This window comes from Miniopterus schreibersii (assembly GCF_964146895.1).
Source record: "Miniopterus schreibersii genome assembly, chromosome: 8".
NCBI classification, from domain to species: domain Eukaryota; kingdom Metazoa; phylum Chordata; class Mammalia; order Chiroptera; family Miniopteridae; genus Miniopterus; species Miniopterus schreibersii.
The window spans coordinates 34,618,275-34,639,341 of NC_138109.1; the positions used below are offsets into that span (position 1 = coordinate 34,618,275).

The following is a 21,067-nucleotide window of genomic DNA, read 5'->3' on the forward strand; positions in this document are numbered from 1 at the left end:
AGAGGACTTTCAGAGAGGGCCTGACAGACACTGGGCCGGGTGGGGCAGGAGAGCAACCTGAAGGAAAATGAAAGGAAAAAAAAAAACACCTCTGGCCAAAGTAAAAAAGCTGAAATGACGTCAACTGCGCATTGTCCCCTACAGTTATCTTGCTCCAGTTTCCGTTCTAACCTCTGGGCACAACCTACTTTCCAGGTTCCTGTGGGAACTTGGGAAACGAGGGGGGAAGAGGCAAGGGGACAAGGGGAGCTTCCGACTACAAATCAGAGCAAAGCACTGGGAGAGGCCAGGAGAAAGGGGAAGGGGGCCGAGAGGAGGGGGCTGGCCGCCTAAAGATAGGCCTCTGCCCTTCCTGAGACAAAGGGACACTTTCCTTTCGGTGGTCAGGAAAGAGCACGCTGGCGGCCGAGCCTGAGGAGACAGAGGGTGGAAGATTCCGGAGTCACTCTTGCCCGTGTAGGAAGAGGGTCTAGTACCGAACCCTCAACTACTTGGAAGATTATTTATTTCAAAAACCCACGCCTGCAAAACAGCAGGCAACTTTATAACCTGTATGGAATTATATGAACATATTATTGGAAATCTAAGAATAACAAATGAAAACATAAGAAAGAGAATGCATTAATATTGTTGGCTGCTAAGCAAGGGGGGAAAAAAATCAGTGGTTTTTCATATATAAAAAATAACCAGTTAAAGATCTAAAATCATCATAATAGCAAAGATGATTAAATAAATAATAATTAGCTTACAAAGAACCATACAGCTTTTATGAAATAAGGGACATAAAGGGTAACTTAAATAGAGAGGTAGAATTTTATTTATAAGAACACTCATTTTTAAGAACACTTAACTTAAAAACTCATAAACTGGCATATAAATTCAATCAGATTCCCATGGATATCCTGTAAAATTTTGGAGGAAATAAACTTGAAAAAAATGTATTCTAAAAATAACCTAAAAGGCCAAATCTGTGGAACTAGGGAGAAATAACATAAAAGTTAAATTATAAATAAACAAACTAGGCATTATAATATGTGCTACGGACACAGAAATGAGTAGTTATAATTCCTGCCCTATGGATCATACAGTGGGGGAGAGGGGGAGTACATGAAAACAAAAATAAGTATACTTAGGGGTTTTATAGGAACTATGAAAGAAGCTGGGGTCCATTACTAAGTGGAAGGGATATTTGACTTGAATCCTGAAGATGAAGAGGTGTTTGCTAGGAGTCAAGGGGAAGCAGTGAAGGGCGTGTATTCCAGGCAGAGGGATGACTTAGAAGCCGGCACGCAGAGCTCCACAGCACTGCACGTAGCTCAGAACAGCTGAAGAGGGTGTATGCGGGTTGATGAGAAACGGGCTGGAGACAAGCAGGGGCCGCTCATGAAGGCCACTGGATGTCAAACCGAGGAACCTGGTCTTTATTTAGTAGGTCAGTCTTTCCTAAACTGTATTACATGGAATATTAGGGGTCTTTTAAAAAAAGATTGGTAAACGCTCCATACTAAATCCTTATTTTCATCAAATACAACAATTATTTTTACAGATCACCTACCTATTGAGTCCCTATTGAGAAATGTTGAAGTAAGCAATGGTGAAAAGGCAAATGGTTTTAAGCAAAGCCCTCGGTATTATAAAAAATTATCTACCCTAAAAAAATAAAATAATCTGCACATCAAAAGCTAGTCCTTCATTTCTACTAAAATGGTACAACAGCAGATTCTACAATTGTGAATCCAAAGCTCCCTTCCTTTGGGGAGTCGGGATGGAGATGATGTCAGTATAGCTCCAACTCAACACAAGTCTTAAGGACAGTGGCAAGTTCAGGCAATAAGGAATAGCCCTTTTGTATTGAGCCCATTATGGTCTGACCTCCCTCCAGCAAGTCTCGTCAGTGGATGGGGTGGGGTGGGCAACAGACAGAGCACAGGTTTCCATCAGAAAAACCTCACTGAGCCTCTTTCCTCACATATAAAATAAGCGTAACCACCACCACTGTCTTACGGACTGTAGTCCAGACTGGTGGTCACACAGATCAAGTGGCTGGCACCATAAGCTGCTCAATCAACAGATGATCTTAACTCTCTAACTATTTTGCTTAATTTGGACCTAGTAGCCTCAAGATTTTCTCATTTCCCTCAACTGGAAAATCAGCAGGTCTTCAGAAAATGCTTGTTCAAAATCCTCCCAAACTTCCCCCTGCCCCCTCCATGTAGACTTAGGGTCACGGGCCCTGGAACTGAGGGTGGGGCAGAGGAAGGGTGGGTTTCCCAACCGGACAAGGCACACATCTCCCCTTCCACTGACTCACATACTGAGGGCTGGAGCTTAATAAAAGGAAAGAAATGAGAGGAACTTGGGGAGAGAGGAAGACAGGCCAACCTTTGGAACAGCTTCAGGAAGAGAATGCTGATGAATGAGCAAGGGCAAGGGGCCTCGGGGAGAGAACCTTCCTGGGAAGCAGTGGGACACGGAGCTCGGGTCACACAGGAAAGCTTGTTCCCCTCCCCCGACTGCCCCCCTGCCCGTCAGTAACTAACACACTTATGGAGAAACGCTTCGAGATCTCAGGACTGGTCCTGGTGTCTGCGGCTGGGGCTTCAGGGGAAAGCACAGTGGTAGTGAAGTGGGTTTTTGGGTGACAGCACTGATTCCAGTCCTGGCTCTACCACTTACTGTGCGGTCCCTTAACTTCTCTAAGCCTCCTCTCTGAAACGGGTGGAACAGCATCTCCCTCTAAGGGCTGCCAGGATGCAAGGAGATGACACGGAACCCTGCCTGGCATAAGATGGGTATGCAAGGCACTCTCCCAGAAACCCATGCCACCCTTTGGCCTTGGTAAATGAGATTTACTCAATGACTGTGCTTGATTTCAGCAACACAAGTCAATTGCTAAAGAAAGATTACACAATGACCTTCCACCCAGTGGCTACTTCAGATCTGAGAAATAAGCTGGCGGCAGCAGGCTTTGAGGTCGATCGGAGGACCTGATAGCTCCCTCCATCCCACACTCAACAAATTGCTAAATGGATTGAATTTTGCTGGTTCATAGCCCAGCTCGCAGGAACCATTCCAGGCCAGAGGCTCAGGCCTCACAACCGATCAGTGAGTACTTTCTGGAATGCCCAGCTCCCTTGGAAACCTGAGCCTGGGACACTATGTGGGTCAGGAGGCTCTGTTCACTCCCACTCCATAAGGGCAGGTACCCCTAAGGCAGGAGAGGAAGTCCAACCTTCTGACCACAAGGATGAAATGTCCCTGTCCTGGACCGAACAGTAAGGAGACTTTCCCAGAATCAGAACTCCTACAGGGGCTTCATCAAAGTCCTAGGCATCCTGAAAAACAGCGGTCAGGAATGGGGTGAGCAGAGCTGGACAGAAAACCAGAAAGCCTCAACCACCCCGACCCTCACACTGGTCAGCAGCTGTGTAGGAAGATGTTTGGGCTGGAAAAATGCACTTCCTAACCATCAGTGTGACATTGAAAAAAAGCGAAGTGTTTGACCTGCACTTAGAGCAACTAGGTTTGAGTCTTTTCTCTGCTGTGTACCAGCTACAGGACCCTGGACAAGTCACGCTGCTTCTCTGAATTTCTGCTTACTCATGTGTAACATGCGGAGCTTTGTTCATTAAAAAAAAAACCAACTCACATGTTGTGAGCATCTATTCTATTCAGAACTCTGTGAAAGGCACAGACATGAATAAAATAAGTTCCATCATGAAAAGAGAATATAATCTTAAAGTCCTTCTCTCGTACTAAAGTTTTTCTTCCAATTGCTAAAGCTGTTGATTGTAGATATGACGAAGACTGCAACAGAAAGGTGTGTCTACTCCCCACCCCCCACCACCCTGGTGCAGAGAGCTCACTCCATGAATGGAGTTCTCTTCTTGGTCTTAGCTTCAAAATTGGGGTCCTGTGGAATTCCAACAAAACCTCCTTAGAAAGCTCTGGCTGGACTCAATCGGGCTCCCCTGGTCTTCACCAGCAGAGTCAGATGTGGGGTGAGTCACACGTGGTTTTTGCTAAGTCATTTGTGTTTCATTACACGATTTGCATACTGGCGAAACAGGTCTGCACTGTCCTCTCGCTTCATTTCCATCACTCTGGGGACAGCTCTGCTGAGAGTGAAAAGGAGGCTTTTGTCCTTCCTTCTGTCCCTGCCTGCTCTCTTCCTGGAAGTCTGTCCAGATCACTGACACCCACAGGGAAAAACTTTCTCCCTTCTCTCATCTCCTCAGTGGCTCACGCTTGGCTCTGGTTCATGGGCCTGGTGACTCGTCTACATGGTGCGAAACTGGACTTTCTCTCTAGGAAGTTATTCAACTACTTTCAGGACAAAAGAGAAGGGAGTCAGATCTTGTTTTCTATCACTATTGGGGTAGAAAAAGAAACCACCATTTTGCTGAGCACTGTTTTACACACTGTGCAAGGTGCTTTAAGTGATAAAACCTGTTATCGTCACATCCTCCTGTTAGGTTCCACACCATTGTGCCCATTTTTCAGATAAAGAGAACAAGGCCAAAAGAGGTCATGTCATTTGTTCAAGGTAACAAAGAGCCTTGATTTACATGGAGTAAGATTTGCCTCTTTCTAAGTCCATAGCTCTAACCATAGAACCACCTGTCTTCCTTAGGTAATTAGTGCTCTGCACACAAAGAATTGGGGTCTTTGTTATTGGGCTTCTGTCTTGCAGAAAAGAGGGGACTACACAGCTGTCATGGATTAAAGGACAATTTGCATGGGGCATTTGGAACTTCAGGTTCCTCTCATTTACCCTGTCACGTACCTTTGTAAAGCCCATGTCTGAAACACAAGCGCGCAGCTTTTGTAAGAGTTAGATAGAAACTCTGACCCACTCTTTAGCTAAGGAGGCCTGTGAAGTGACTCAGAGCACCTCACAGCAGGGTTAACAGTCCTTTCCTCTGTGCCCCAACCCTTCAGTCCACCCTGAATCAGAGAACTTATCCAATTGCTTTGCAGCTATGCACTTTTCAGGCTTTCCACACAAAATGGAGCTCTTTCAATGTCCCCAAGTGCTCATAAGGTCTAATTACAGGTCACTAATACTGGAAGGAAGGGAGGGAGGGAGGGAGGGAGGGAGGGAGGGAGGGAGGGAGGGAGGGAGGGAGGGAGGGAGGAAGGAAGGAAGGAAGGAAGGAAGGAAGGAAGGAAGGAAGGAAGGAAGGAAGGAAGGAAGGAAGGAAGGAAGGAAGGAAGGAAGGAAGGAGAGAGGATGGAAGGCTGGAGGGGGGGGGAGGGATGATGGATGGATGAGATAGAGGGAAAAGAGGAAAAACATCTGCATAGCAGCGGATTCCACTTGCAAACAACAATCTTGTTCCTGCAAAGTTCCAGCAGACACCCCCAGGACCTGTGGGTATGCCTCGTGGGTACACCAGACCCCACTGCTCCAGGATTCTAAACACGCTGAACAAAACCTCAGTGACTAACAACCACAGGCTGGAGAACACGCCGTCAGAGGACAGCCACTTCCCTGTTTCCTTGGTGCCCGCACACCCTCTGACACATGAACGGTTCTCACGGGCACCACAGTCAAGAGTCATTCGGTAAACAGTTCAGCAAAGAGGCAGCAAAGGTCTTCCCTACACCACGCAGGCCCCTCGTGATCTACCGAGTCAGTGGGGAGACAAAGTCCTGGCTGCAGTGGAAAGACGCTATAGTTTCTCTGGTGGACAGACAGAGAAGTGAGTAACAGTGTGTCGGATGGGGGGAAAGTAGACTTCAAAGGTAGTATTGGAGGAGGGGGCTGTCATTTTTTAATTTTTAATTTTCAGTTAGTTTACTTTCAGTAGTATTTTGTATTGGTTTCAGGTGTACGGCATAGTGGTTAGACAATCATATACTTTACAAAGTGTTCCCCGATATTTCCAGGACCCGCCTGGCACTGTGCACAGCCATTACGATATTAATGACTACATTCCCTGTGCTGTACTTCACATGCTGTGACTACTCTGTAACTACCAATTTGTATGTCTTAATCCCTTCACCTCTTTCACCCAGTTCCCCACCCCCTCCCATCTAGCAGCCACCAGTGCACCCTCTGTGTCTGTGAGGGGGCTGTCATCTTAAATAGGGTGGCCAGGGAAGGCTACACGGACCTGAAGAAGGTGAGGAGGCAAAGTGCAGATTCCTGAGAGAGGAGCTCAGAAGACCAAGGGAGGGGCCTCCGAGGGTAAGGTACTTGGTGCCTATCTGAGCTGCAAAAGGAGCTTGGCCTGTGATCCCACAGGGCTTCTCAGCACACCCTCCACCCCCTGCTTCCTATCAGCCATCAACACTTACCTAACTGAATGAACACTTGCAGCTCCCAAATCACCTTCCTCCTCACCTACACAAAGTGGTCCTTCCAGTCCTCCCGTCTTCACCTTACTGGAAGCCTTCCCTGCTTCTGCCCCCTCTGCTCAGGTTAGCTGCCACAATCCTGAGCTTCCACAGTAACCCACGCATCCCCTTGCCCCTCCTGCACAACAAACCAGACTGTTGCCACAGTCTGCCTGCCTCCCTAGACTAAACTCCCCAAGGACTGTGACCGTGCTTTACTAATCTCTATATCCCCACCCCTAGCACAGTGCTTGGTGCATAATATTCTCTCACAATGTGCTGGATGCTGAATGTGGATGCATAGGTGAGTCCCAGGAGGGCAGGCCCAGGACTGATTCATCTGAGTAGCCAGGGAAGGTGGCAGAGTACCTGGCACAACAGAAGAGACACCAGGTATGCTACATGAATTGCTGCCTGCCCTGGTGTTGGCATTGTATCCAGACAGCCAAGTCATCCTCAGTCCCTGACCATGGAGGTACAGGGCCAATCCGGATATGGTCCTCTGGGGTTTAGGCCAGGGCTCAGGAGTAGGAAGCTCAGGATGGCCATTGTCTTTGAACTCCATGGTAATGTGGGCCTAAGTTTGACCCTGATGGCTTCCCATCAGCAGTTAGGATAGTCTTCTTTCAAATAGAACCATAGAGATTAAGAGATAAGTAGACACCATCTAATTCCACCCTTTCATTTGACAGGTGGGGAAAGTGGGGTCTAGAGAAGAAAAGTGGCAATAACTGTGTAAAATAGACATGATGGTCTCCACTGTACAGATGAGTACACTGAGACCTGGAAGCTAAGTAAGTCGCTTACATTCCATAGCTAGTCCCTGGCATGGCCAGAAGCATCCAGGTCTGTCTGACTCTAAAGGCATTAGCTGTTAATGCTACACCCAGCCAGTTCAAATGTGATTCTCCCCAGGGCCCCAGGGAACCTGGGGATCGATCACAGGGTGTGTTAACAAAAACACCCAACTCTAGCACTCCTGTATGCTCCCAAACTGGGGATCAAACCCGCAGCCCGGGCATGTTTCCTGACTGGGAATCGAACAGTCAACCTTTAAGTGTATAGGGCGATGCTCAACCAACTGAGCCACTCCAGCCAGGCTGGTATCTGTAAAATTTGGCAGTTCACTTGAATTCTCGGAGCTTTACTTGGTGATTCTTTCCCACAACAGAAATAATATTACTTATGACATAAGGTTCCTGTAAGGATCATCTGAGTTAATGGATTTTCAGAAAACAGGGTTTATTACCATAAAATATTATACAAGTGTCTTTAACACTTTATAATTTCAAAATGGGTACGCAATGCTTATCAAGCAGTTACAGTAAACATTATTTTTATTTGAAAAATGAGAAAATCCTGGAAAGTAAAATAACTTCTGCCAAGGCAATGGCTGAGCTCAGAATAGAATTTAATTTTTCTAGCTAATCTCTTTTTCAAGGATTTCACAGTAAATCTGTTCCTAGCCAATCTGGGGGTTTTGTGTACAGAAGGGATTGAAGCTGGGGCTGAATACTGGACATTGGAATCAGGGGGCTGGTACTTACCACCAAATACAGCATAGTATACATGGAGAAGGAGGCATGGCCCGAGAAGAAGGACTTCCTGTAAGATCAAGAGAGGGCCATGAAAGGGCCGTATGCACATTCCTCACACACATTGTCTGCCTGTCTTCCATCTCTAGCTTGTCACCTGGAGAGCAGCACTATCTTGGGTTTTTTTGCATCCTTGATGGTGCTTTGGAACAAGTTGCCTGGAACCTCGCAGGCACCCATGAATGCATGAATAAATGAATGAATGAATGAATGAACTTACTAATACTATATTATAATTGTTTATTTACATATCTAGCTCAATCATTTGTGAGTTCCTCAAGAACAGACACTTTGTCGGAATTGCCCACCAAACCCAGAACCCAGCGCTGGGCCTGGCACCTGGTAAATGCTTCGTACGTGCTCAGTGAACTGCCCCGTACCAAAGGGGTGCACACAGGGGTCCGGGAGGTGGTGTCTCACCTGGCTTCCTGGACTTTGCTGTCGTCTCCTCTGCATCTGTAGTTTTGAACATAGCCCTCAGAGCAGTTGATCAGGCTGAAATCAGGGTTGCAGACGCTCAAGAAGTGAGGACGCAGACGTCCTATGGAGACTTTGGCAATGTCTGTGAAGGACTGGCTGATGGCGCAGCCAAAGAGGAAGCAGCCCACTTGCTTATAGAGGGCTGCCACGTAGGGATTCTGAACCGTGGACCGGGACTTCTCCTTCAGGTAATAGATCCGGTAGAATTCCCCTGTGATGATCTAAAGGGAAAGCAATAGGGGAATTAAGCAAGATCAAGATTCCCTATCAAAACTGATGCTCTAAGGGATATTTAATGACATAAGAGAATGTTCAGTATATAACTGCAGATTACAAGCTAAGAAACCCCGACTTTCTATTTAACAAGCATAAAGATACAAATATGCATGGGAGGAAAGTTCAAACTGCTAACATGTCATTATTCCCCTTTTTAAGAAAGTCCTACATAGCCATACATACCTTCATAATAACAAAAACATATAATCAAATATATTGTTATGCAAATATATTTTAAGGTAAGAAAGAGATAAATAAGAACTTACATATATAAAACACAATTAGATGAAGAATCGAGAACACAGTTAAGAATGGTCAGGATGTCAGAGGATCTGAGCAAATGTGAGGATTCTGGGATTTGGGGCAAAGGATCACCAACAACAATCTAACTCTACAAAGGGCCTCAGCCTTTGATTCCCTGTAAGATAAATGCCTCTGTTGGCTACACAGCAGAGGACCAGTTTTGCTCTGGTGATGCACCAAACCGCACAGCCTGCCCTGCTGCCCTTGTCTTAACTCCACAGCACAGCCCCGGCCACTTCCTGGTGGCGACCACAGTCCAGGGACAGCGAAGTTCACTCATCACTCACCGCAAGTCCCTTTCACTCTTCCTCACAGGGCTCGAAGATGAGCCACATTTGCCCTTTCAGGGAGCAGAGAGCATGTTCACAACCACAGGGAAGCAACAGACTGACACATCGGGCACTCCTTTCCAAAGTCTCCCGTTACTCTTCACGGTGGGGGAAGGCATCAAGGCCTGGGGTCCGATCCAAGTCCTCAAGGGCTCCGAAGTGCAGGGATAGGACGGCCACGTAAAGAGGGGCATGCCGGCTGGGCCCGGGGGCCAACAGATGGAAGAGTGAGAAGAGCGACTTCCACTGACATTCACACAGCGATTCTGTGCTTGTAAGTGCTTGCTATTATTTCTAAGTGCAACATCTTGGTTTCCCAGAGCATACTGAGTGTATTAAGTCTGATTCTATACTAGAGAGAGATTGTCAAAGGCCAGTCTAGCCCAGCATCCACCCCCTGGGTGAGTAGGACCAATACCTGATCCCGCAGAGGTGCTCAGAGACTATCAGTTGAATGAATGAATGAAAGGGAGCAGGACAGTAGTCCTCACAATTGCCTTATTACAAAATTGGGAATATCCTCTAAACATTACCAGGAGTCCTTTGATAACACGCTGCAAAGATTAAAATCTGAGAAGTACAACAAGTCAAAAATGAAAGGGTCCATCATACACAGGAGAAACTGAGGTCCAAGCTAACTCACAGCTAAAGATTAGACCCAGGTGTTCCGAGGCCCCACCCAGCATTCTTTCTCGCCATTCATGGTCTAATTCCCCTTTGAACCTGTTTACACTTTACCCTGTGTAACCTTACAGGCTGACAAGTTCCAGATGTTTATAACCGCCATCATGTTCTCTAAATTTTTCTTGGTCTTCTTTATTTATAAGTCATGCTCATGTGACTTTAGATGCAGGGGGAAGAACACCAAACTAGGAGTCAAGGAGCCAGGGTTTGAGTCCCTGCTCACTGAGTGAATTTGGGAAAAGTTAGGCTCTCCATTTGCAAAATGAGGGCGCTAGACTCCATGACTGATTACCTCATAATTGCAATGACACGTATTCTCAACTCTCCTGGGCCACCTCCACCACTAGCCTCCCAACCCAGCAAAGGTAACAAGCAGTATGAAAACAAAGTACTTCCAAGGAGATGACCACAGGCAAGGAGCAGAACCAAGGCCCCGTGCACCATCCCTGCCCATGGATCGTTCCTGAGGTCCCTGAACCATACCACTGTCACAGATTACGAAACTGCTTCTAAATTTACTCAGCTTGAGCGTGACTTCCTGTTTGATGCTGAGACAGAACAGAGGGTTTCCATTGCAAATGAGCATCTCTTATGTGAATTTACTACTGAATCTCAGGTGACTGATGTCTCTGCATCAGTCAGCTTAGAGAGAAAGGGTTTGATTACAACTCGAAAATTCCTTTCAGGTCTAACATCCCTTCATTGTAAAACTTCAGTTTTCCATGCCCCAGTCTTGCAAACAGTAAACTGCTCATTAAAATGTTTCCTCCGATTATGGGGAGATAAAGAGGTTTAAAGAGAACATTTTATGGTACCTCAAATTCCTAACAACAATGCTAGTCATAGCAGCAATCATTCTCATTTCTTTTGCACTTTACAGTTTCATTTAATCTGCAACTCTGTGGAGAAGATACACCCATTTTATAGATGGTGATACTGACGTTCTGAGAGATATTGATTTATCTGCAGGATTCAGAGTACAGCTCAGATATTCTGACTCTCAACTTCCAAGACCTACGGCAGGCTGCACTGAGATAATTTTATTATTTCAATTGTTATTAAAAACAGTTTCCACTGTAGTATAGCAATTGTGTATTTTCAAGGATTGGGCCAGGCTGAAGCCATTTAGCAGACACATGATTCCAGGACCACATGGCTTCTGGGCCAGGCCTGACAGATCTTGGAGTTAATGAGCAACAAATTATGTATTTTCTCTCTCCCCTTGTACAGAAGGGTCGGGGAGTCGACAACACAGCCATAAATCATCATTATGAACCAGCCGGACTTGGCTTCTTGTAATCCTAACCCTTAAAAGACCATTTAATGAAATTCGGGCTGTGAATGACGGCCCGCATACCTCACCTCTGCAGAAGAGGCGAAGGCTTAAATTGTTCCCTGACACGTTACACACCTAACTCTGGAGTCCCAGATTTACTGCTTTCGGACTTTATTCATTACTCACAATGTTTTTATTCCTGGTTAATAAAATAAGCTCTTCTCTCCCCTGCCTTCTGGCCCTACAAAGGCTCTGTCCCCACCCCCAGATTCCTGCCCCTGGAGCCCTCATTTCTGCTTCAGTCAGCAAGGCTGTGATATGTAAATTGCACTGCTGAGAAAAATGCCTTCAATGTTGATCCCCTTTCTGAAACAGCAAGCAGCAGATTTGGGGGGGGGGGGGTGGCAGGCTGCCAGGCAAGCATGGGGAACTCTCCCCTACCTGCCTCTTAAAGCACTTGGCACAGAATCTGGAAACTAATAAACCGGGAAAGCACTGCAATTAAGCTACGAGGGGACAGAAAGCAATCAGTCCCTGCCTGAGAACCACTGCAGTTCGGGGGAAGGTTGTCTCCGACTGTAAGAGGGCCACTCTTTCTGTCTTTTCTAGTGAAAAAGAGCTCAGCTGCCCATCTATTCACAAACAGTGAACCGCTCTGGAGAGGAAATGCGGAGAAACATTAGGATAGACTTTCTGGATAGGAGAGAGCCTAGCCTGGTGAAAGAGCACTTGCCTTGCAGCCAGCAAAACCTTGGTCTGAATCCCATCTCTTAACCTTAGGCAAGTGACTTCACCGCTCTGGGTTTAGGTCCCCTGTCTATAAAAGAAGCCTGATAATATCTACCTGGCAGGATGGCCAAGGGGACTCAAATAGGCGATATGTCAATCGCCCAGCACCTAGCAGAGGTGCCCTCTGAAAGTTAATTTTCTTCTTCCATTGGAAAAGGGGAAACAAAAAAATTAATAAATACTTGTAGAGAATATCTTTCCCAAGATACTTCTAAGAACTCCTTGGAAGAGACCATTCCACGAAGTAGTTTAGAAAGAAGTACCACCCTCCAGGGTAGAGCCAGGAAATGGGTGTGTGGATGCCATGGGCTTTGACGATTTTATCTAAAATGACTTTTTCAAGGGGACACACTGGGGGGCAAGTCTAAACCCAAGGCAGAAAGGGTACACTGTATCGTTTGTGTTATTTTTAAACATTCCACTCTATTTTAAATTATCTCAAGAAAAGTAAGATTTTTGCATACTGTCTCTTTTTAGAGACACAGAACTCATCTTCTTCCCCTACCAGATTCCCTATATTCTGATCTGCTTGAATAATAGTATTTGCATAGTACTTTACAGCTTACAAAGCATTTCCACATCTACTGTGTTACTTGCTTCTCACAACAGCCTGTGAATTACTAAGTTATTCATAAGTGAGTATGGCCAGTGAACCACTCTCAGTCAGAAACAAGGCCAGGGAGGGCTGCTGCTGCAGCCTGGAGCTTCTTGTCCTTGATTTTATGCTCTGTCCAGCGACATCAAGCTGGCTTTCTCTCAGAAGTCCTAGCAGGCAGCAGGGTCTATGTCTCCAGTGAGACGGGTGTCGCACCTGCTAAGGACACGTCATCGTCAGGCACTTGGACATCCAAGTCTCTGCTAGCTACAGAGCACCCGGTTGTTCTTTCACGGCTCAGCTGTGTGGATTAATGAATCTCTTTCAGTCCAGAAGAGATTCATTCAACAAACATTTGATGATGGAGAATGATAAAGGGAGAGTCCTTTTTCTCTGTTTTTTTTCTTCAGTCCCAAGGGAAAGGAAATGTAACGCGTTTAGGTCCTGCTTCTAAGGATGGGGACACAAGTCTAGCTGTATTTCCTCTGAAGCTGAATGCTCCATCTACTGCAAGAAAATGCAGTATCTCTGTGACTACAGATAGCTGATGAAAAATCTAGCAGGAGATCAGCGCTTCACGGACTGAAAGGCAATGAGGGCACAGATCTGTCCAAGGCCACCAGTGGGCTCTACGGGTAAATCAAAACTCCAATATGTAGGATACGGACAACAAAGAGGGCAGGTAGAGGCCACCGAAGCTACTCATGGTTGAAATCAGCAGCAGCCACCCCATGCCCACTAGTCTTATGAGGAATGTGGTCTGAAGCATGAAGATTCCTCCCTTTCCCAAAAGGATTCAAAGCCGTAGGTCTCCTAGGTGAGCCGCTCTACCTGTCCATGCAAGAGTCTCCTGGCTGTGCTTTCCCAGCTCTGCCTATGCCCATCTCTTATTCCTTCTGATATTCATTTTTCTAAGCTTCCTTAAGAGAGCACCACTGTGCTTTTCTTCCTATTTCTCAAACACCTTTCTCCTTCCAGTGGCTCCATGTCTGAGTTCTACCAGATAAATGTGGGTCTTCCCTAAGGTTGTATTCTCACCTGTCTGCAGTGCTTCCATAGTTTCAAATATACTTTTGTGAAGATGACCTCCACAAGGGCTTCTCCCTCCCTCCCTCCCTCCCTCCCTCCCTCCCTCCCTCCCTCCCTCCCTCCCTCCCTCCCCATTTCAGCTTATACCTCACCCCTACTGGCCCTATTCCAACCTTCAGTCAAATTTCCCAACTGGCTATCAAGTCAATGTGATTAGGGTGTCACCCTAACCATTCCATTCATTCCAACCTCTGCCCCAAACCTCACTTTCCTTCTCTGCTTGAGGTGCCACAAAACATACAACTCCAAAGACATGAAATTGTAGACTCCTCCACCTCCTTTATCCCACTGTCATCCAATTCTGTTCCTCCTGCTTTTGCAAGGCCACTCATCCTTTCTCTCTCTTCCCCTTGCACTGCCACCACTGTGGTTCAGGTCTCATCTTTACCTGGGTTGGAAAATTGACCAAACTAGCTTTGAATACTTGTCATCAATCTCTAGCCAATTAATTGCATGGAAAACGCCTCAGCATTCAAGGAATTTCACAATCTTGCTATAATCTTTTCCTATCTTATCTCTGTCTACTCCCTTACATGTTATTTCTCCAGCCAAGCAGGTCTATTGTTCACGTCTCTACTCTCCTTGACGTAATCCTCTGCCTGGAATGTCAGGGTCCTGATGAAAGTCCCGACATCTTTCAAAGTAAAGCAAGTGCCAACTGGTGTACTGGGTTAGAGTTTTGGCTCTTTTACGTAAGGGTCTTGCACAACTGAGCTGAGAACTCAGTTTTCTTATGTGTAAAAGCGGGGATGTTGCGGTACCAACAGCTCAAGGGCTGTTGTGATCACTAAATGGGTGAAATGCTCAATGAATCATGATAACGATGAAGCCTTTGCCAATGAAAACAATCCTCTGTGATCTTCCTCTGAACTCTTGTAGTGCTGTGTTTCTCTCTCAGGCCATTTATGGCATTTGGCCTGTTTTGTCCTTGAAGCTCTCACCTCTCTGGAGCCCAGCTCCCTGGGCTGCCCTGACTCTCTTCTTAGTCTCCTTGAGGGTCTAGCAGTATAGTCAGTCTTGGACTTGCCCTGCTTCCCTTTTAGACCATAAGCTCTGAGGGCACTATTGTCTTATAGATCAGCCTCTAGGCCAAGCTGCCTGTCACACACCCACTCGTTACAGGGGAGGTCTCACCAAGCTCGTACCTACAGCAGGTTATCGCCTTGTGTACAAACTACTTCATACAAAACACTATCGCACACCGTCGATCTTAGACAGCCACCTGCCCGGTGGCCTCGATGTTTTGTCTCCCACCATCCACTGAGCTCTCCAAGCCCAGGATCTAACAGCTTTGAGAGCTCACTATATAAAGAGCACTCTGCGTAGGACCCAGCATGGAGCGGGCCTTCGATAAACGTCAGTTCAATCGCTGGGCTCTGAAGCCAGACAGATCTGGCTTTTAACACCCGCCCTCCCGCATTCACTAAGCAGAGAAACCTTACACTGGTCACGTCACCCTTGTAAGCCTCAGTACCCTCCCTCCCTCATTGTAAGTGGGGTAAATAATACCTGTCTCATGCAGCTGTTGAAGAGGAGCTCAGATAAGGCGTCTTAGTTTCTGGCCCATGAGATGGCTTGCCCATGTCATCCAACTCTCTACCCCACCCCCTAATACAGCCTGACTCACAGGGACAGATTTCTCAGCGCTTAAGCATTATCACTTAAAATAGAGAAAACTGTCATCTTCATATTAGACCCATTTTTTTCAAATAGTCATTAGCCCCTCAGAGCTCTACCTAAGGAAGGAAGAACTGCAGCTGCTCTACTTCTTCCAGGCAGGAGCGGGGCAGTGGGGAAAGGGAACCAATTACAGTAAATCCTAATCTCAATGCCTGTGTTTTGTTAAATCACAAATAGATGCCCCCCTCCCAGCACCCATCCAAGGGATAAGAAGGCCTCAGAGGAGTTCCTTAGCCATCTGATCAAGGGATGACACAGTTGAAGGATTAATGTGGCCACTCTCTGTTGGTGGTCTTGGTAATTGCACAGATGCAGTGGATTGTAAACTGGGGGACGGGGTCTCCCACTAAGGCAGCGCTGGGCCAGCACGACTTCACTTTTTTCAGAGTTAAAAACACGACTAACCTTTAATGAGGAGGCAATCTTGGGGAACCTTGTTTTCTTGGCAGTGCTTTCTCAGATAAAGGGAGATGGGGGTGGGGAGGAAGTAATGAAGTCCAGATGTAGGCACACTGAAGCCTGATCCTGAATAAACAAGTCTTGGAGGAATTAAGCTCTTCTTCATGTCTCTACAGCAAGAAATGCTCATGTGGCACAGAGAATGTTCCGTGTGCATCATGGACCATATTTAAGATTTTAGGGAAGCAAACAGGACACTTTCCCCTGCTCCAGACATCTTTTGACTCAATACTTTTTGATTTTCTGCCCAAAATGTATGACCTCCTGTGATTTTTATAAACATATAGAGTGTCCCCCAAAAATGTATACACATACTTTGAATAATTATAAAGGCAGTTTTATTAAAATACATTTCATTTTCAAAATTGAGCTATTAGCTGTGAAAGTGTATATACATTTTTTGGGGGACACCCTGTATATTGAACACCAAAGTCTGTGCCTTGTCCTAGCAATACATAATCAAATCACACTGGTCCATATCCTGATGCAGATAAAAGGGTATGCAGGAAACAGACAAGTAAATAGACACGACACTTCAGCACCGTAACCTCAAAGACAGAGCTGGGCCCAGGGCTCTCGGGACCTTTGGAAGGTGAGGGAAGACGCAGCCAAGGAACGGTGGCTGGAGAAAGAAATGTCTGCACGGTGTTTATTTAGTACCTACCATGTGCAGAGGAAAAGGCCTGGTCTCTGACTCCCAGGACCTATTATCTACCTGGGGAGACAAGACTCGGACACAAATCACATTACACGGCAATGTGTATTGAAGGTGCTATCTGTCTGCTTGAGATGGGACAGCTTGTAGCAGTTTAGTGATGAGAGAAAACATGCAGCCAGTTGGGATAAGGTTCACCCCTGTGTCCCCAAGCACCTGCTTCACCATGGGTGTTTGATAAATAACCGTGGAAGGTAGGTAGGCGTTAGAAGGCAGCTGTGGTGTCGTTATTTTAAAAAAGCCTTGGCCTCAGTGTCAGAGGACTGTTCTGACCCTGCCACTAATTAGTTATGGGCAAGTCGCTTCCTATTCTTTTCTTTTTTTTAAATTTTTAAAAAAATATATCTTTATTGATTTCAGAGAGAGGAAAGGAAAGGGAGAGAGAGAGAGAGAAAGAGAGAGAAACATCAATGATGAGAGAGTCATTGATCGCCTGCCTCCTGCACGCCCCCGACTGGGGATCGAGCCCGCAACCCGGGCATGTGCCCTGACCGGGAATCGAACCCCGATCGCCTGGATCCTAGGTCGATGCTCAACTGCTGAGCCACACCCAGCTGGGCTGCTTCCTATTCTTGAGCCTCAGTTTCCTGAGCTGGAAGAATCAACCTCCTATGATGACTTCCAGGTACAAACGAGAGGATATTCACATAAAGGCCACTTTGCAAACTGCAACACTAGACATGAAAAGAGTGACTCTCACTGATGACACACATAATGTCACTTGACTGGACCCCCAAAACAAGCCCATGGAGTTGGTGAACTATTGAAAAGGAAGGCATAGCTCCTTTCAAAGGGAGCCAATGGCTTTGCCTGAGGTTGAAGGACAAGTAACAGGGTAAGTAAGCGCAGAAGTTGGGACATGAACTTAAATTAGGTGATGCCAAAATCTGAGTGTTTTTCTCCAGTTAAGAATATTATTAGAGGATTAGATTCAATGCGATGCAAAAGGGAAAGTAGCTGTTTTATGGCTGAAGAGATGAGAGGATTGACCCATGCATCAACTCCTACATATTAAGAATCTATATAAACCCCTTTCGGGGCTTGACCAAGGCAATCACTGATCCCATGTTTATTTAAAAGGAATACTGAGCATTTTTTCCATATTAAAATCTTTGCCCATAATACTCTTCACAGCACAGAGCCAGGCAACATGACAGGAGGCTAGATAGGAGATGATGTTTTACTACTTGCTCCTAATCTCACTGCTGCTAGAGTCATTAAGCCTTTATAAGGCAGGGATAGAGTCCATTGCTTTGTGGATTTGGAAGGAATTCCTATTATGCTAATTCCAGAACCTGAGGTACATCTGAAAAAGAGGTCAACATGACTAGAATTTTCCCTATCTCCTGCCATAGAAGGGGGTCTGCTTTCTCTATAACTTCTGATGATCTCCACCACCGCCACTCCTTTCCTTTGTTATGGGGACATTCAAGCTGCAGCAAGGGCATCCAATCAGCCAAGGCTTCCCTTGTTATTTGAAACAAACCTGACATTTGGCAGAGCCCGGTGATTAGATTTCTAGCTCTGAGTGCCTACCTGCCATCCCTGACTGTCACCCTTGCCCTCTGATCAGAAGTGGATTGTGGATGGAGCCAGCTGGGCTCTAGGACTGGCCACAATGGGGAAGTGGGAAACAGGGTATTAATGTTGCTTAATTTAAGCTGGATAGCTTTTCTGGAAATGAGTCTACCAAAGTGAATGACTCACGTTTCTTTTGCGTGCTTGTTTCTATTTTTCCTTTTATTTTTTTCCCATCACTATTTATCCCCCCTACACCCTCTTCCAGCTCCACTCCCCTTCTGCCCCCCACCCCCAATCACCACACTGTTCTCCATGTTGATTCACTTTTCCTCTGAGGTCTTTGCTTTGACTTTTTTCCATGAGGACTCTGCACTTAATGGCAGGTAAGTGGGCAAGCAGACCCCATTGGGAGCCCTCATCTCGCACATGCCCCCAGCTGCAATGCGAGGGCAGCGGGGTCAGGAGGTAAAGGTCCTCTTGCTAAGAGCACAGGAGGAACAGTCATGAGACCGGGGTTCTAATTCATTAACTACAAGGAAAGAGCAGGAAATAGGAGTCCAAAGGCCGGAGTTCCTTTCCTGATTCTATTTTCACCAGGTATAGGGTCTTGACTAAGTCACTTCACCATATTTTGAATCTGTTTACTCATTTATAATAAAAAGTTAACACTTACTGAGCATATGGTAGGTGCCGGGCACTGAGTTACTTTACATGCATTAGCTCATTTAATTCTGAAAACCTTAATAAGTAGAGATATTATCTCCATTTAAAAGATGAGCCTACTGAGGCTCAACGAGGCTCAACTTGCTACTGAGCTAGATCCACACCAGGTCTATGCCTTTAACCACATCCTAAACTGAGAACCCTAAGAATACCTAGCTCTCAGGGTTTCTGTAGGGATAAAATGCTTGAACATGGTCCACAGGTTTCTATGGCAGATGGCAGCACCTGACAAAAGACAATTATTGCAGCATTTGCTTGCCTGGTCTTTCTCAAAACTATAGGAAAGAACCGTCCAAATCTATTCTGCTAACAATGCTTGGGGTGGGGAAGCAAAGCCGTCGCCTATCCTATAACCATGGCCATAGCACATGACTACTTCAAGGAAACCTGGGAGGTCAGGGAGCCTTTTAATTTAAACACTGACATGACATGAGGAGGCAGGCAAGTCACAAATAAGCTCTTAAAAGCAGAGTTTTCACGGAAATGCTAGCATTTCTAAGGCAGAAGGGACGGTCTTAGGAAACAGCAGGAAAGCGCTGCTGAGCAGGAGTTTTGCTTGAGGAAGCATGGATCCTGAAGAAGCTCCTTTAGCACCCTGTGTTCACCTGGCTGCCACAAAGTACATGCCCACAAATGCCAGCATTTGATTCTGATAGAAATCCCCATGAGTGAATTCAAACACCAGTCTCATTTTACAGATGAAGAAAATGGGGGCTAGAGAAACCAGAGATTCGCCTTATTCAAATAGTTAGCAATGCCAAGGCCTCTGAAGAGCGTCTCTTTCCACTGAGCTGTATCTGGGAGCATCTCACTAGGCAAGCTGGTCATAATGGCACGGAAGGAGAGCCAACAGCTCCGGACATCCCTGTCCCTGTGCTCTTCTTACTCTAACCACTCCCAGGGTATAGTCGGCCTCTTAAAAGCATTCAATTAACTGATCCTCCAACAGTCAAATACACCTGTTCAGGCCTTAATACAATATTTGACTTCCATGACAAACATCTTTTCCAGGAAAAGCCATTCTCCCTCGAGAACTCAACCCCACACTGTCCACTTGGAGCAAATAGTAAAATCAGATTTTAAATTCTTCATTTTCTGAACACAAAGATCCTTAGTCCACCTTTAAAACTACTACAGTTGCCAAACGGACTGTTTTTCTTTTAAAGGTTGGAAAGAATTCTACTAGTCTCCCTCCCCCTCTTCCCCAATTTCAAACTGTTGATTGTGAGCCTGGTTTACGATGTTATTAAAAAACAAAGAGGGGTCTCAAAGTTTACAACCAACCCCCAGAGTGGGGAAGTCAAAAGAAAAACTTTATGAAACGTGGTTCAGGTACCATCAGCAGTTTACACTCAATCCCGAGTAGGCAAGGTTAGCGAACTGCCTACCCCCTTCAGCCATTCATTTGGAATAGACAACCTCCATTCCAAAATCGAGTGTGCGTGATGGAAAGAGGGCTTTGAAATAAGCCAGACATAGGTTTGAGCCCCAACTTTTACAAGCTGTGGACTTGGAGCTCATCATTTAACCCCTTAGACAGTCTGATTTCCCATTTGAATAATGGGGACAATAGCACTTATTTTACATATGGTGCTCTTTAATAGTAACTTCCTTCTTCTTCTTGGCTTGCTAAAACAAGCCAAAGATAAGCTTCCAGGCTATGGCTAATCCATAGATGACTCAAGGATCTGTGAGAGAGAACTTACGATCTTGATGGATATGATGTGCATTTATGCGTTTCATCCACATGGCTAAGGTTCAGGAGCAAAGAACAAACAAGAGTAATACTGGAGATGTGGAATGGATAGCTGTGAAAAGTGTATGACTCACAAATTATAAGACTGGGTCACCATCAATTACTCGTTCCCTCCCTTGCCCCAAATGGACAGATGTAAAACAGGCCAGTGACCTTCCAGGTAGAGCCCAGGTAGGCCATACCCCAATCTCCAGGAGGCTACCATCGCTCAAGATAATGGTAAACCTTGCCCAAGTCCCTGCCACATTTTTGCATCTTCAATGAAGACTTTGTCCTTTACGGGGAAGACAGGATGTAAGTCTGGACTTTACACCTGCATATGAGTAACCTGCTCAGCAGTTAAGAGTTTGCATAGTATTTCAATATTCATGATCTCTTTTACTCCTCCCTGCAATGCTATGAAGCAAGGTGATCATCCTTGGTTTTAAAGGTATACAGCTCGTCGGTGGAGGGCC

General features: G+C 45.9%; 1 protein-coding gene across 1 annotated transcript in view; it reads right to left on the bottom strand.

Moving 5' to 3' along the window:
• The window catches only part of PLPP3 (phospholipid phosphatase 3), a 76,922-nt gene that overhangs the window by 14,342 nt on the left and 41,513 nt on the right, over positions 1–21,067 (bottom strand). Inside the window, exons 3-4 of the mRNA XM_081145513.1 lie at positions 8,358–8,638; positions 7,890–7,947 (exon numbers count right to left, since the gene is read on the bottom strand). Of these exons, the coding sequence (XP_081001639.1) occupies positions 7,890–7,947; positions 8,358–8,638 (339 nt within the window). The remainder of the gene's footprint in view (positions 1–7,889; positions 7,948–8,357; positions 8,639–21,067) is intronic.